General features: G+C 42.1%; 3 protein-coding genes across 3 annotated transcripts; 1 reads left to right on the top strand and 2 right to left on the bottom strand.

Annotated features, from left to right (window-relative positions):
- Positions 1–321: 321 nt before the first annotated feature.
- On the bottom strand, positions 322–4,177 carry LOC105688149 (histone H5-like). Its single transcript, XM_012404237.3, has 4 exons — positions 1,896–4,177; positions 1,285–1,551; positions 694–1,223; positions 322–601 (listed from the first exon to the last, which is right to left on the bottom strand). The coding sequence occupies exons 2-3, from the start codon at positions 1,491–1,493 to the stop codon at positions 809–811; spliced, it is 624 nt and encodes a 207-aa protein (XP_012259660.2). The 5' UTR covers positions 1,494–1,551; positions 1,896–4,177; the 3' UTR covers positions 322–601; positions 694–808.
- A 1,721-nt stretch (positions 4,178–5,898) lies between these two features.
- LOC105688016 (zinc finger protein 512B-like) lies at positions 5,899–8,094 on the top strand. The gene is made up of 3 exons (XM_012404024.4): positions 5,899–6,051; positions 6,449–6,808; positions 7,180–8,094. The coding sequence occupies exons 1-3, from the start codon at positions 6,040–6,042 to the stop codon at positions 7,447–7,449; spliced, it is 642 nt and encodes a 213-aa protein (XP_012259447.2). The 5' UTR covers positions 5,899–6,039; the 3' UTR covers positions 7,450–8,094.
- A 1,182-nt stretch (positions 8,095–9,276) lies between these two features.
- On the bottom strand, positions 9,277–10,962 carry LOC105688009 (E3 ubiquitin-protein ligase RNF12-B-like). The gene is made up of 3 exons (XM_012404013.2): positions 10,814–10,962; positions 10,062–10,241; positions 9,277–9,912 (listed from the first exon to the last, which is right to left on the bottom strand). The coding sequence occupies exons 1-3, from the start codon at positions 10,823–10,825 to the stop codon at positions 9,478–9,480; spliced, it is 627 nt and encodes a 208-aa protein (XP_012259436.2). The 5' UTR covers positions 10,826–10,962; the 3' UTR covers positions 9,277–9,477.
- Positions 10,963–15,328: the final 4,366 nt, after the last annotated feature.

Genomic DNA, 15,328 nt, shown 5'->3' with positions numbered 1-15,328 from the left:
ACAAGACGTTTTGCAAAATTGAAGAAAAAAACTAGTACTAAGAGAAAAACTCCCTACCAAACACAATCGCGAGTGTCGTTGTTTCGAAAGGAGCACTAGGTGTGACCTCCTATAACGCGCTATACCAATTATGTGCAAATGAAGATTTCAACACATCCTACACAGGACACGGGCATATCTGGGTATCAGATGTTGCGTCGTCTTGATGTGGCACTCGCTTTTGTTATCCTCTGTCGAAAGGTGAGACCAAACGCCATCAGCCTCTTGGAAACGATTTTTCGAATTCCTAATAATTTTCAAACTCTACACGAAACACAATGATCGATTATGGAATCGCATGATTTTATTACAAACTGAATATGTGGACGATAAAAAATAACATTGAAATATACCAAATACACGGGGATATAAAAATATTTGTAAAAATCAAAACGGTCGACGACATCTCTGTATAGTTAATGATTAGCAAAGGAAAAAAAAAAAATGGTACGTATGTTTGAAATTTTGACGCGTTGCTCTTCCGCAGCTACATTCCGGAGGGAATATGGGCGTCGCGCAGAACAATTCACAGGCTCGTCGAGAAGAACGGTTTCGCCATCGGCTGAAAAAAATCAAATAAAAAAAAAATGCACGGTAATCAACGCGAAGAATCTCTGAAAATGAATTCAAATTCAAGCGAAACGTCGATCGAACCTCAACCTCGCAGCACGAAAATCTCATCGACTGGACGGATTTAATCCGAAGAATCCCTGGGCTAAATCCGAGCAGCCGATCGAGGGTTGAATTTTTCTATTTTCGTTTCCGTCTACTACTGCGTGGGGTTGTCCAGCGGCGTACTCTCCGTGGATGACATTATCGAAGAGCGGTCGCTGGGGCTTTTGCTCCTGGTTCTGCTTCGATCCTGGAATTTGCTACGTCCGATTCTCCCGGATTTTCTATGAACGCTGCGTCCCAAAGACATCACCATCTGGTCCATCTCGTCCTCACCGGTCGCGTGTTTCCGACCACCGCAGCGTTTCTTCGCCTTCCTCCTGCAGCTGGGACGTTTCTTCGCGCACCTCATCCTCCGGCGTTTCTTGGCGCACCTCGATTTCTTCGGTCGGCATCCCCTGCTCCTCCTGCTCCTCCTGCGCTTCTTGTGCCCACATCGTCCTCCCCTGCTGCGATCAACGAGGGAGTCGCAACTCAAGGAGAATTCCTTGGGATTCGACAGCGAGTAACCTCTGAAATTTCGAATGGAGTCGAGAAAATATTGCAGGATTTTCATCGCCGCTCTCGACTCACCCCTTCGCTTTGTGGATAATCCCGTAGGATATTCCACGCCGGAGGGCCATCTGGACATGGCGCTTGAGTTTCGGAGCTTCGACTTCGTACTTTGAGGATATGAAATTCACGATTTCCCGGGAACTGGTTCCCTGGACATCCCGCAACTTCCGGATAGCCGAGACGACCAGTGCGCTCGTAGTACTTCGAGGTCCTTTTTTCGCTACCATTTTTTCGAAATTTCACCAAAGGAGGGTTTTCTATAGAGTCAAAATACGCGCATCGGTTCTATGGATGAAGAAATTATTCACTAATTAATTTTTACGGTATATTGTTACAGCCGAAATATCGGATAGATTTTCACAAGATAAAATCCTCATTAGTGCAATTTTTTTTTCTGCTTCTTTGTTTGTTTTTTTTTTTCACAGTAATTAGCTAGTCGTACCAATTGACGCTCTCGTCTGTAGGCGTGGCTTTACCATGTAATTATACATTTTTTTCGTTCAAAAAATTATTTTCTTTATACCGGTTCATTCATTGCAGATTTAAAAACTATGTTGAATAACAAGCAGTTATTGATAAAGCAGTAAAGTAACACAAATCCTTCATGGGAAAGTGAAATAATCAATCACCTTATATTGAAATTTCCAAACTTCTACATGGCATCAGGGCGTGTCTTGTGATGTAGATTTGTCGTTTCGGCAAAGAATTTAAGTATAAAAATAAAAAAAAGATTTTTTTGTTCTTATTTTTAACGAACGTTCTCGCCGAGTTTGATGTCGCGACTGATGAAAATTCCTTTCTTTATCAACAACATCCTGGCAACGACTTTCCCTTATTTTCATTGTTTCGCCCTTCATCTTTCGCCAGTTTTTATTTTTTCCACAGAAACTCCGCTACCCCTGGGGTGCGATCGTCGACTCGCTGCGATCATCTCCAGACATTTTTTGCCACAGAAAAAAAAAAAAAAACAAGATTGACGCCGCTTCCTCCGTTCATTCTCCAGTAATTTTCGACTTTCGAATCCCGTAATAATTTTGACAAAAAAAAGTACGGAGCCTACCCAAAAAACGGAAAAAGTTCTGCGGAATATTCCTTTCATAATTTTATCGCAAAAAATGCCCGGTTATACCTTCGGGATGGATTTCAAGCAAAAATTTCAACTGCAGCAGCATCAGCGCTGCCAACTCTTACGGAGATCTGGTGCCCGTAAAAATTTCAAAACTTCAGAAAAAACTAAGAGTTACACATCGCAGCTCCGGTCGTGTATTTTGCGTAACGGAGCGACGCTCCACATCGTACGATATAATATGTAACAATTTATGTAGAAGCGGGCACCGAGCATTATACATATAACGAGTACACGTGCACGGTGGCAAAACTCAGGCGGGGCATAACCGCGTAAAAACGGCGTCAGTTTCCGGTTTCGAAATCTCCGCGGCCTTTATGCAATCCACCCGGTCCTCGGGAGCAGCGAAATAATATATAGCGGGGACCTTTTCACTTCCACGTTTTCATTCGGGGCCCCCCCGTGTCTCGTTATGTTCCTACCCCGTTGACGTGCCTTACTTTATCGTCCATTAATAACGTTCGCATAAGTATAGCCATTAGCGATCGCTTCCACCAATTTGTTACACCGTCCGAGTTGTTATATTTTTCAACCGGATGAAATTTCGCTCGCCGCATGTAAAATTCGTGTACAATTTTTTCTTTTTTTTCTTTTTTCTGTTTTTTTTTCCTCTTCCCTTTTTCGTACAGCTTGTATCAACATCGTTATTATTTCGTACGTTAGTTTTTTCTTCCGTCCTTTTTCTCTGAATTTATTACGGCTCTACAAATATCTCTGTGAAACTTGACGCATATCGCACAAAATGAGCATAGAAATTCTGGATTTGTTCGAGTGACAAAAATCACGGTCGTAACGGACGCGGTGGAATATATTGTGTCCGTCTTCTTGAATCCCGACGACACCTGCGTATATATATAGCTAGAAACTTACGCACAATATATACAGATATACATGTATACCTGGTCATTCGCTGTCAAAAATGTTACGCGACCATAATGACGACCACCATACTGGCGTAACTCTTGCATTAGATTGCTCTAGTCGAACGACGTTCGTTCGTTCGTTCGTTATTTATTTATTTATCTATTTATTTATTATATTTTTATTATTTTAATTCACGAGAAAATTTCGACATTTGTTTTCGACGCCGAAACTGAAAATTCTTTGTGGGTCGTATTAACATTTTAATATCTCATCGGCGCGTGAGCGTAGGAATTCGGCTTGACGGTCGTCGAAGATGAAGATGAATATGGATCCATTGATAAGGAGGATCGCCGTCGTCATAGCGCAGACTCGATGAATTAAATTTGACCTAATATTTGAATGCTCGGTGATTTTCAGTTTTTTGAAAACCTTGAATGCCGCGATTTTGAGTCCACCTTTTTTCCGTGCAACTTGTGTACCCATCGTGTGCATACGCCCAGAAATTCTGCAGATTTCCGATAAGCTAATAGGGCATCCAGTCTCTCGGATTTTAACACACGGCCGCTCACTCCATTAATACATATTTCTGGCCGTAAATCACTTTTTCAACCATTTTAATCGACTCAATTCTTTTTTTTTTTATTTTTTTTTTTTATTTTATTTCTTTTTTCTAGAAGAACCATCCGTATTTGTATAGATGACACACTTACTCGTTACGGCTGAATGTCATATGCAAATTTTACCATCTAATATTATTTATTACGGAGTATACGTATCATATAAAATTTGATGGAATCCGTAGCACTTACAAGTGCCATAAATTCATGAGCGTAGTGTACGGCTCGTAACGCCTGATACCGGAACTTTCCAACCTTCGCACATGGCTATTTTATGACCAGACGGAGAAAAAAAATAATTCAAATCCACATTCGAATCGAACGATGCTGCGTGGTTTTCGGTCAGCCATGCATCTGCAGCTGCGCTCTCGAATCGTTCGATTTATAATTCTCAATTTTTAAGGTATTTGAATTCGACGAGATTCAGAATTAAAAGGTTACCATATCATTCTGATAGTACGAACGCCGATTCCGTACAAAAAAAAAAAAATATATATTTCTCTGCGATAATTCTGTACAACACCGATTGTACTTTGCGCCTGGGATTTTTATTCGATGATCATACATCATATACTTCTGGTTATGCCAGAAACGCTCGTATAATTTTTCATTCATCATTTTTATTATGATGATGATGATTTTTTTTTTTTTTTTTACAATTTTTTCTTCGAAATATTGTCATTATTATTTGCGAATAAATTGATAAATTATCGTTGTGTCTCGAAGATTAAATTTCAATTTTCTCCTTGAAATTTCTCTGTATATGCGAGTACGCATAAATAAAGTTATCCGCCAGTTGCGTCAGATTATAGCATAGCCCAGCTGTAGGCCCCTTCGGGTTTGTATACGGAGTTTAGAACTCGTTTAGAAATTCTAAGATACCCACTGAAGAATGGGACCTGCCAATGCGTCTTCTTCACACTTTTAAATTTATTGCTTAGGACCATGGAAATCGATTTGCTTGCGAGAGATCAATATTGAGAAATATCAGAGACGCGTCAAAATCTTTAATATTATATTGCATGTCTGTTTACGCGCGTCACGTAACTAGACGTGAAACGATGATTTTTCGGCTCGCCCGATTCGGACCACATCTAATTAATTTTCAATCCTCATACGTCGGCGCTTAACGAGCCGCTCGAGTTATGATTACGCCGAAAAAAATACCAAACGAAATTTCGGAGAAAATATGCCCGAATTTTTTATTTTCTCTCCGCCGTCACCGAATGCCTACGGAGCAGTCCTATCGGATCTACGTAATATAATGAAATAGCATGCATCGTAACGGGTCCATGGGTCGCCTCTGCAGCGTTTTTAATCATCCGAGAGAATCGCGAGACAAAGATAACGAAAACGCACAATGCAGATCCTGTTTTAATTGTCGACCCTTGTGGGACCGGCGACAATTAAACGTTTCATCCGAATACAGATTCGCGGTGATGAAAATTGAATGCGAAAAAAAAAAGAAAAAAAATATCATTCGCTGTTTCACTCGTAAATTTCGCCATTAGCGATGGCAAATAATGTTTGCGAACGGCTTTAGGTACAGCTTTACAATAACGAGCGTTTCACACGCTTGTCGTAATTAGTGTAAACCTCGAGGTCGTGGAGAAAAGTCTCCTCTTTGTTCCTGAGAAGAAGAAAATTGCTTTCAACATTTTCGTACAACTTGCAACGACGGCACAAAGAACTGAGCGAAGAACCCCGCCTTTGCATTTTTTTTTTTTTTTTTGTTTTTTCAACACCCCAAGCGAAATCTGAAGAAATAAATAAATAAAAACGTGGGAGGGAAGAAATTCGACGAGGAATACGGGGTGTCCTTATACGCCGGCGACCCATTTAAGAATAAAATGATCGCTGAGATATGCAAAAAGGCAGACGACGACGTATCGATTCTCTAATTGACCAGAGTTTCGAGATTCAAGGGGAAGATTACGAACTTCCAGATTCGACCGTGAAGGTTCGGTCTACGTACTCGAATCAACGGCGTGTGCGTTCTTTCTTGCAATCCGCAGGTCCTCGATGTTGAGTCGGGAGGATTGCGTAAGTGACGCTCCGCAACGTGGCCCCCCGGGTGAGCACCTCCTGCGGAGGGTTCGCGTTCCGTATAAAAGAGGGAATCTTCAGACAGTTCTTCAGTTGCAAGCTCGAAACAAACGCAGCAGCATGAACGCAAAGGTACAATTCAGTAATAAGACTATAACAAGTGATCGAATTTAGTCCACGACAAGTGTAACGCTCCGTAAAGCCGAACAAAAAAAAAAAATCAACGAAAAAATACGGGTGAAATTTTTCAAAAAATCTCCGGGAGAAAGTTACCAGTACAGTAACGGTTTTGATCGTCAGGTGGAAAAAATTACACCTTCCAAAAACAAAAACGAAAAAAAAACAACACGCACATCTTATGTATTTTATATTACCTAATTAACGTCTGTGGATTTCGAGATTGTAGTACGTTACGGCCTGAAATAGAACTGGAGCGATTAAATGAATAATTCATTAACCGAACGCGAGCGGAATAACAATTTTTCAAAATATTTTTGGAGCTAGAAATTAAACGGTGACAACGTTTCAGGTAATCATTCTTTTCGCCCTGGTGGCCCTCGTCGTAGCCGAGGAGGCTAAGCCATCGGTAGAAAAAACCGCAGCAAAGGCTGAAACGAAGAAGGACAAGCGAGGACTTCTTGGACTCGGTTACGGATCGGGATGGGACTCGGGACTCCTAGGAAGCAGCTACTCCACTTTCGGCTCAGGACTGAACAGCTACTCGAGCCTGGGCTCGGGTCTCGGTTACGGCTCCGCTTACGGCTATGGCTCTGGCATCAGTTTGGGAGATTCCATTAGCACGCACACCACCATCACCAAGGAAGTGCCGGTCGCTGTTCCCCATCCGATCGCCGTCCCAGTCGAGAAGCACGTCGCCGTACCCGTCAAGGTAAATGTATAAGACACAAGGCATAACGGTCCCGAGTCAATTACGTCTAAGACATGATCATCGTCGTCCCACCTGCCGTTTGCCACCTCCCTCTTCCTCGCGCGGTGGCACGATGGGAATTATTCCCACCGCGTGGGGTATAACCTGCGACGAGGAGAGATCGCGGGCGTGTCCAAGGGAACGGAAGATCTGGCTCAAGGTAACGCGCGCACCGTTCGTCGCCTGGACGGAGGCGAGCTAAGTCCTCGGACCCGATCCACGGTTCATCGAGCACGCGCGATCGAATCGTAATTGCGGATTCCGACGGCCGCGAAAACATCCCCGCGTCGGAGGAATCGATCTGACCTTGTTTCGCCCTTTTTTGCTTCCAGGTTCCGTACGCGGTCCCAGTCGACAGGCCCTACCCCGTCCATGTCCCGAAACCATACCCAGTTGAGGTCACCAAGCACGTACCTTACCCAGTTGACCGCCCCTACCCAGTTGCCGCTCCCTACCCAGTCAAGGTCCATGTCCCAGCTCCCTACCCAGTTGGTGTTCCCCAGCCTTACGCCGTCCCAATTGTGAAGACCCTTCACGCCGATCCGATCGTCATCAAGAGTCACGGATGGAACTCCGGAATCTCGAGCCTCTCATCCTGGTAATCGTGATACTTGAAGTGCGGGGGGGGAGCACGCGCCCTATGGATTTCGAGGGATTTATATTGCGCAGTTGGATGATTTTTGAACAACTGTTTACCACGACTGAATCAACGAGTTACCAACAACCGCGCGAATCAACATCCAAACTCTCGATCGACGCTATTGAAAGTTTTGTTCTACGAATTGACAACGCCGATTGCACAGACTCCGTATTTACTTGAAAGAAAAATTATTGAATCTTTGCTCTGTAACTAACTCGAGTCACCTCTTGTTAATTTCAAGAGCGGGAGCGAGTTGAGGAAATATCTTTTGTCGATTTTAAGCGGCGTCCGGGCGTCGGGGGAACAATTATTTTACTTTTTTTTTTTTCACACCAAGTACCTCAATTCGTAAAATTTAAACCAATGGCAAGTGCTCCTTTTCACATTTGAGATCAGACAGGAGAAAAAGTGTTCATTTTATTATATATATATATATATTTTACTGTATATTTTTATTTTGCAACCATCTACTCAGTACCTACGAAGATCTATTTCTTTGACGAAAAAAAGGAAAAAGAAATAGACCAACAATGTTGCTACCATTCGTGTCATTGGTCAACGTGTTCTTTGACACTTTTGGTTCAATAAAAATATTTTAACTACAAAATTTCGAATTTTCTGAAATGTGCCCCACCTCATCCCTTGTCCGAATGCATTCCTGATTTTGTTACGAATAATTTATACTTTATTGTATTTGATGGTTCTGTGAGAAATGGATAATCTTAAATTCCGATTGCTTTGTGCGAGATAAAAATGGAAGTGATTCGGAAATTTCATAAACATCTTCGCGAGTTGCCATAGTAGATGAAAATTAAAATCCATCTCAAATCAATCAAATCAACGTCATGGTGAAAGCGAAAATATCGAGAATTATTTTCAATTTGTTTCTGGAAAAGACTAATTTCAAAGTCCTCCTAACGCGGTAAAATTTTGACAAACGACACCCGGTCAGCGCAACAGCTACAGTGTCATGAAAATGTATTTCTCAATTGGAGTCAAAGGTGAATTACATACGCTTTAATGAGTTAATGCTCGTTTCATAACTCAAAGAAGTAGAGTGTTACGCGTACCGGCGTGACACAGCACGGAAGTATTTCCACTCGTACAAATGCACTCGTTGACTCGTTTGGAGAGTTGAAAAAAGCCAGCCCAAAATCACTTGTGAATGTATCGCGAAAACCGTGGACAGTAAACTCATGCTTACACTAAAATACAAAATTCCAATTTACGGCACCGGAATCGAAAAAAGTAAAAGATATACCTCTTCCAATTTGTGCGATTTTCCGAGCCAAATTTTCTTTTGCTATGGTATTCTTCGACTACGACGATAAATATAGAAAGTCGCGGGTAACCTGGAGATCGAGGATCCGATCGCGATTTTCACTCGATCCGACCACAACAAGCAACGCATTGATGTAAAACGGATTGCGAGCGGTGCAGGCTGACGAGAAGTTTTATGTCATCACAGACCGTTTTAACCGGTCCGATTCATAAACCACCTATTTTCCAGTTCACTTAACACACTATGTTCAAAGAGGTCAGTACCGCGGATAACAACTTGTTGATAGCCATAAATCTTAATAATTTCCAGCCGATGCGGTCGAGAATTGTCGTATATCATTCTCGCATGTAATCCAATGAATTGCAGTTGAACTGTAGAATTTCATCGGACCATCCCATGTGAAACGGTCGTCTGGAATCCCCAGACTTCTTTACATTTCTAGCGATAACGGGGGGTCAGCGTGCAAAACATATTTCCAAGATCGGGCTCGTAATCAAACAGATCCGCACAATATTTTACAAATGCTAAAAACGCACTATAGTTTTATTAGAAAAATAAATGGAAGGGTATAAAACAAGGACGAATCAACAATGGGGTTAAAAAAAAAAGGTAAAAACTTAACGATGACTTTGGTTGGGGCGAAGGCATCGGAGGTTCAAATTACCGTCGCCATAATATTGCCCTTAATCAATGACGTTCAATGACGATCTAGTGATGGGAGGAGTAGTCCGGTTGAGATCCGTGGAAGTTATCGTTCCCGTAACCACCCTGGTCACCGCCGTGACTTTGCCCTTGAGATTCGACGGCGTAGGAACTATAGCTCTGCCCCTCGTGTCCGCTGCTTTCATCGCCACCGCCGCCGTATCCGCCTCCGTAACCGGTCGGCTCGCTGTGCTGGGGATAAGGAACTGCATGCGGTACCGGGTAAAATACTGGTTTGTTTATGGCCACCGGATGTGGTACCGGTACCGGTTGAGGGAAAGGTATCGGCTTCGAGACGACAACGGGGACCTGTTGCTGAAGCTCGTAGGGTACCGGCTTCGATATCTCGATCGGAACGTGATGGGGCACCTTTACGATCTGCGGAACCGGAACTGCGACTGGATGATTTACGGGTACCGGTACCGGGATGTGCTGCGGAACCTGTTCGGAGCAATAAAGAACAATATCAATCAAACTAATCGACAAATTGCTCCCCTTTTTTCCACCGAGGCGAACGGAGACGGAGATGACGTTCGATCGGATGAGAATATCTTGGAGAGAAAAAAAGAGAAACCGCGAAATTAGCTCACCTTGACGGGATAGGGCACGGGCACCTTGATGGCGACAGTCTTTGTGATCCTGATGACCTTTGTGGGAATTTCCTGGAGATGAACGGACTGCGAGAGGAATTTAGGCTGTACGGAAAGGCCGTGACCCCCGGAGGAGTAGTGCGATGCCTTCGCCGTGGCCAGAGCGACCGTTACCAGTAACTGCGGAGAATGATAGAAAGGTTGTCGGTTACTCCGCTACGTACATTTTCACGGTTAGGTAAGGAATAAACTACTCCGCGGTTATATTGCAAATTTATCTAGCCGAACACTCCCGACACTCGGTGAATTATTCCTTTCAAAACCGCGGATTACGAAGGAACTCGGGTACAACGACCGTTCGAAACGCGAACTGCACGTTCGCGTGGTGCAGGAATATCCTCTTTCGCGGTCGCTTCGTCGGAGTAGAAAAATAATCGGCAGACTCGATTCAACTCGGGTCAGCGGACACGTCTACCGAATTTCTCGATCACCCGGAGACCAGAGCCAATCGATCGGATCGAAGCAATGAATAAAGTGAAATCGTAGGAAAACCCGGTGAAAATTAGTGTCAACCGATTTTCGATCGCGCCAACTGTACTGCGGTTATATTCGAGCGACGAAGATGATTTCGTGTGGACAAAAAAAGGATCGACAAACAGCGGTTGTTGGTACGTGGAAAAATGTGAGAAAATCGCGGGGTGTTTTCGATAAGAGCCAAAATAATTTCCACCAATCTGGAATACGGGACTTACAAATCGGAACATATTTGCTTGTATGATTTGGGTGGTATTTCCAGTGAGGCGAACTTCACTGACAATTTCAGAGCGGTCAGTGGTTTATATACGAAGACCTTCACCATGACAGATCCGAAGAAAGCACTCTCTTTCTAACTTATACTTATACCTACGTTCGCAAGTGTCTTCTTTTTTCCGGTAACCGGGTTCGTCGCCCGCTCACTTTATAACCGCGTTTACCAATTGCCGTCGAAGAAAGGTCTCCTCCTTCCCGTACCACCTTCCAAGCACCTTCTCAACCTTCTCTCGTCGGGTTCCTCCCGCGGCGGCGGCAGCTACCGCTTCTATCGCTGATATTTTCCTCCTTCCCCAAGTTGGCTTGTTTCAGAATCAGTCGGGTGTGTCTCCTCGCTATCCTCTGCAGAGAATGTAAGAACCGAGTTACGGATATTGGAAGAAGAAAGAAAAAACTTAAAGACAAAGAAGAACGATTCAGGGACACGATGATTCTCGTTAACGTTGTTCAGCATTGACAAACAATACCAGCACCAATTTCCGACAGCCATTTCCGGGTGAAGGATTACGGTCGTCCGAAAATTTCGTAGAGGATTACCTATTTTTTAAATTATACACGCCGACACCTGATTCGCAATCCGCCTGCAACCGTTCCCGCACAAATAAAATTGACGGACAACGCGTGTAATTAAGTGTCGGCGTTGTATCTACGACCACATTACTTTCAACGAATGATTCGTGATACATGTTGTTCTCGAGTCGTGCAGGATTAGAAGTTAACACGAGGTTACGGTGGGCTATAAATTATTTTTGCATTCCGTGCCGGTTTTCACTACCGCCTAACACCTCAGATAAATCGCAACTCCAGCGCGGCAACGTACCTCAACTACGTTCCTATCGGACAAGTCACAATAAGTGTATTTGAAAAATGACCAAACCGCATAAACCGGCGCGACAAAAGTCGCGGAGATAGCTGGAAGAACAATCACTAATAAATACACGGGTACGTCATGCATCCGAGATTACAATCGCATCGGAGTTGTAAATGCGCCCGATATAAAAAAAATTCCGTCCACCGTAACAACTCACTCCGTGATTCTTACAACTATGTACCTGTAATCTATGGTACGCACACGCGATAAATAGCTGCATCGTGCGAACGATATATCATGTGCATATTCTGTTTCCGCTTATTATTTTTCGTGAAACTCAGCAGCGTTTCGAACAGAGAATTATAGATAGATTTCTGCGATCGTTGAAACAAAATTTCACCTAGCCAGAGTTGGATGTATATAGTTACGTTTAATTATTATTATCATCGTACTTCCGAAACGCGGCGATCGTTCGCGATTGTTCGAAAATCTTTGGAACGATCGAAACCTGCGGATCGTTTGGAGTTAATTGATAACAGTAATTTCTCGACGGAACAAAAACGACGTCTAGCTGTACCGATTCTTTCTTCATCCATTCAGTTTTGTTATAAATGATTTATTAGTTCCTTTTCTTTTCTTGCCGGAGACATTGACGGCCGACAGTTTTTACTTGCAGTTTTGAAGGCAAAGAGATCGTGTGCCGGTGAGTTGGTATTATCGGAAATTGTAAATTAGTTATATAGGAGAATGAACTCCGTTTTTGCGGTTTGAATAGAGGCGTATATTAAAACTCTACAAGGAAGAAAATTATCCGGCGGATAATTTCTGCGTATTAAGAAAAAGCAGAAAGATAAATAACTAAATGAATAGATAAGGAAAAAAAAACAGAATTCACCTCATGGATGCAGCGTATGCGTGTTGATTAACATCATGATTCGCTATAGTGAAAGTAATGAACGTTGCCGTAGTTAACATGATAAAGTTGAGGCATTTTCTGGGGAGAACAACTAACTTCCTATTTTTTTTCATTTTCTATCAAAAGAATCACCGAGACCGACCGAGTCGATGTTCGATCGTGTAGCGTTTGAATAGATTAAAAATCGAATCGTTATCTGATAGCAGAAGATAAATGAACGCAGCTGTCAATCCTATCGAAGCCGGTATACCTATACATGTATAACCGTAGGAACCGGCCCATGAGTAAAAGCAAAAGTAGAACTGTTACTTGTCCAATGATCTTTCTCCTTTTACTTTCGCTGCGATGGTTGTAGTTCGGATACTTGTTAAGTACGTACGATTCTCTTGTACCTAAAACCGCTGCAGTTTACGATCCATCTGTACAAAATCGATTTCACGTAAAAGCGATGTTAGGCATCCAAAAATACCGAATATGGAAAACCGAAAATTAAGGGTGTCCATGACCGGCGAATATTATTACTGCAATTAGAAAAAAGTATTTCCCCAAATTTTAGAAGTAGATCGTATCCTTTCGGAATGATAAGTTCACGACGTTGTATTATCGTCTGTTATAACTGCGTCGAGTGATGCATGCGACGGTGCAAAAGGAGGGAATATAGTCGGGCTGGAGCAAGGCAGACTTTCATTTCACCTCGCCGGATCAAATTTCATTCGATTAATTCATTGTCATACTAGTTTTTACCGAACCACTTTCAGCATATTCTTACACAAGCTAGACGGCTTAGAGACCGCCATGGAAACAAAAGGGTTAACAAAACACCGTTTTGTAGAGCACGTAGATCGGTGGAGTTTAACGAAAGTAAATATCTTACCGAGCGTCGGCTATCTCATTCGATTTTTTAATTCGTTTTATTTTATTTGCTTTTTTTTTCATTCATCGAACTATACCGAGCGAAAGGCGATAAGTGCGGATTTGTATATATAAAAGAACTCGCAAATTACTTTGAACAGACATTCGCGTTACCGATCTCCGGCGATCGAGAGGTCAATTTTCGGATCAGATAAAATATCTCCGAAATAACAACCGTCACCACGATCATTTTTATCGGGCTCTAGTCAGAGATTTGATCGAAAATATTTTCAATAGATTTATTTCCAGAGTAAAAAAATTAAAATCATTCGCGACACAGCGTGAGGTACATTATACAAGTTCGTACGTCTTGGATTCCTCGAGACAGGATAATGGCAGAAATAAAAAATGAAAAAAATGTTAACGAATTGAACATCTATCATTAATTAATTCCGTGCGATAAATTGAGGAGCTGGATCCCTGCCGTCGCATGCAATATGCAGATCACTTTTAATTAACGTAATTAAAATTCTATACCCGAAATTTTGTTTCGTTAATTTTACTCATACGTAGTTAGTCGGTTGGTTAGTTAATCACGTGCGGGAGTCACCTTTCACTGGATAGAAATCAATCTGATTAATGAAGCACTTTAATAATTTACATTACGTTCGGTTACTCCGATTATTATATAAAACGTGCGGAGAACTAATTCTTACGTGATATGCATACGACGCAACCCAATCAGTAGGGAAACTGGACTTCGTTTTTTGATTTTTTAGGAACCCAGAATACCCAAAAACTTTATCACCCGAACGCTGTGGTGTTTATAAAAGAAAAAAAAAAGATCGAATTTCATGACACTCGAAAATCACGTCGATAGCGTACGGTCCTGATATCAGTAATGAGAATTGATTAATTACCTTCGGTGTTCGTACGGAAATGAATCACTTGCATCTTTGCCACGCGCATGCCCGTTTATCACGGAAGTCCGTCGGTGAATCGTACAAACCACATTCGCGAAAGATCGCTATACTTGTGATACTCGTTTTACTTTGTCTCTCCTCTTTCGCAGCCGAGTGTTCGTTCCCATCTGAAATATCCGACGTGGGATCGCTACAGATCTGTAGGGGGATTTGAGTGAAAAAAATTCAATCTCAAAACGAGGAAGGAATTCTACGCGCGTCTTAGAACGGACAAAAAGTTCTTTTTGAATATTCAATCGCCGTACAGAAGTTACATCTTTCTGATTTCCAATAGATTATATAATTCTCTCGCTGTATTTTCGACCACTCGGTGTAACATCAATCATATCGATCACGCCGGTAATTAAAAGTAACGCTAAAGAGTTTCGTTTGAAGGCGGAATATTTTTCTCAAAATATATCGAGTTTATTGCTCCCGTTTTATGCGAAATTATCCAGTCGTTAGACACATGGAATTAAACAGCCTGTATAATTACTTTTACTGCCGAGATAGGCGTCGGTGGTATTCTGGTTGTTATATTTGGCTGTTATACGTCCACTAATAAAATACACACGTTTATGCTTATATGCAAAGAAGGTCGACAACTATCAAATAGTGCGGAGCTCATCTTCCACGCTATATAATAATTTATTGTGAATTAAACAAATTTAAGGAACGCAGATATATAGTTGTCTTCGTCATGGTTTTCTACAACTTCTACTTTTTTACTGTTTCTTTTTCCCTTCTCCTTGATTTCATACTCTTACCGATTACATATCCCAGCGGAGTTAACGCAGAATTAATTATGCATATAATACCACTACTGACAATAAATTCTGCAGTTAAAGTTCACGGTGTGAATTATAAACTATAGTATCATTATGAATTATTTAAATGCAGCACATGTGTAACGAAA

This window comes from Athalia rosae, chromosome 1, assembly GCF_917208135.1.
Source record: "Athalia rosae chromosome 1, iyAthRosa1.1, whole genome shotgun sequence".
Taxonomy (NCBI): domain Eukaryota; kingdom Metazoa; phylum Arthropoda; class Insecta; order Hymenoptera; family Athaliidae; genus Athalia; species Athalia rosae.
The sequence above is the reverse complement of the archived record's forward strand: the minus strand, read 5'-3'. Positions and strand labels throughout refer to the sequence as shown.

Excerpts from the sequence above, each read along its gene's own strand:
- LOC105688149 (XM_012404237.3), bottom strand. The coding sequence starts at position 1,493 with ATGGTAGCGAAAAAAGGACCTCGAAGTACTACGAGCGCACTGGTCGTC. Across the intron at positions 1,224-1,284 it reads ATTATCCACAAAGCGAAGGG|AGGTTACTCGCTGTCGAATC; the intron begins GTGAGTCGAGAG and ends TCGAAATTTCAG.
- LOC105688016 (XM_012404024.4), top strand. Across the intron at positions 6,809-7,179 it reads ACGTCGCCGTACCCGTCAAG|GTTCCGTACGCGGTCCCAGT; the intron begins GTAAATGTATAA and ends TTTTGCTTCCAG.
- LOC105688009 (XM_012404013.2), bottom strand. Across the intron at positions 9,913-10,061 it reads CCGTGCCCTATCCCGTCAAG|GTTCCGCAGCACATCCCGGT; the intron begins GTGAGCTAATTT and ends TGCTCCGAACAG.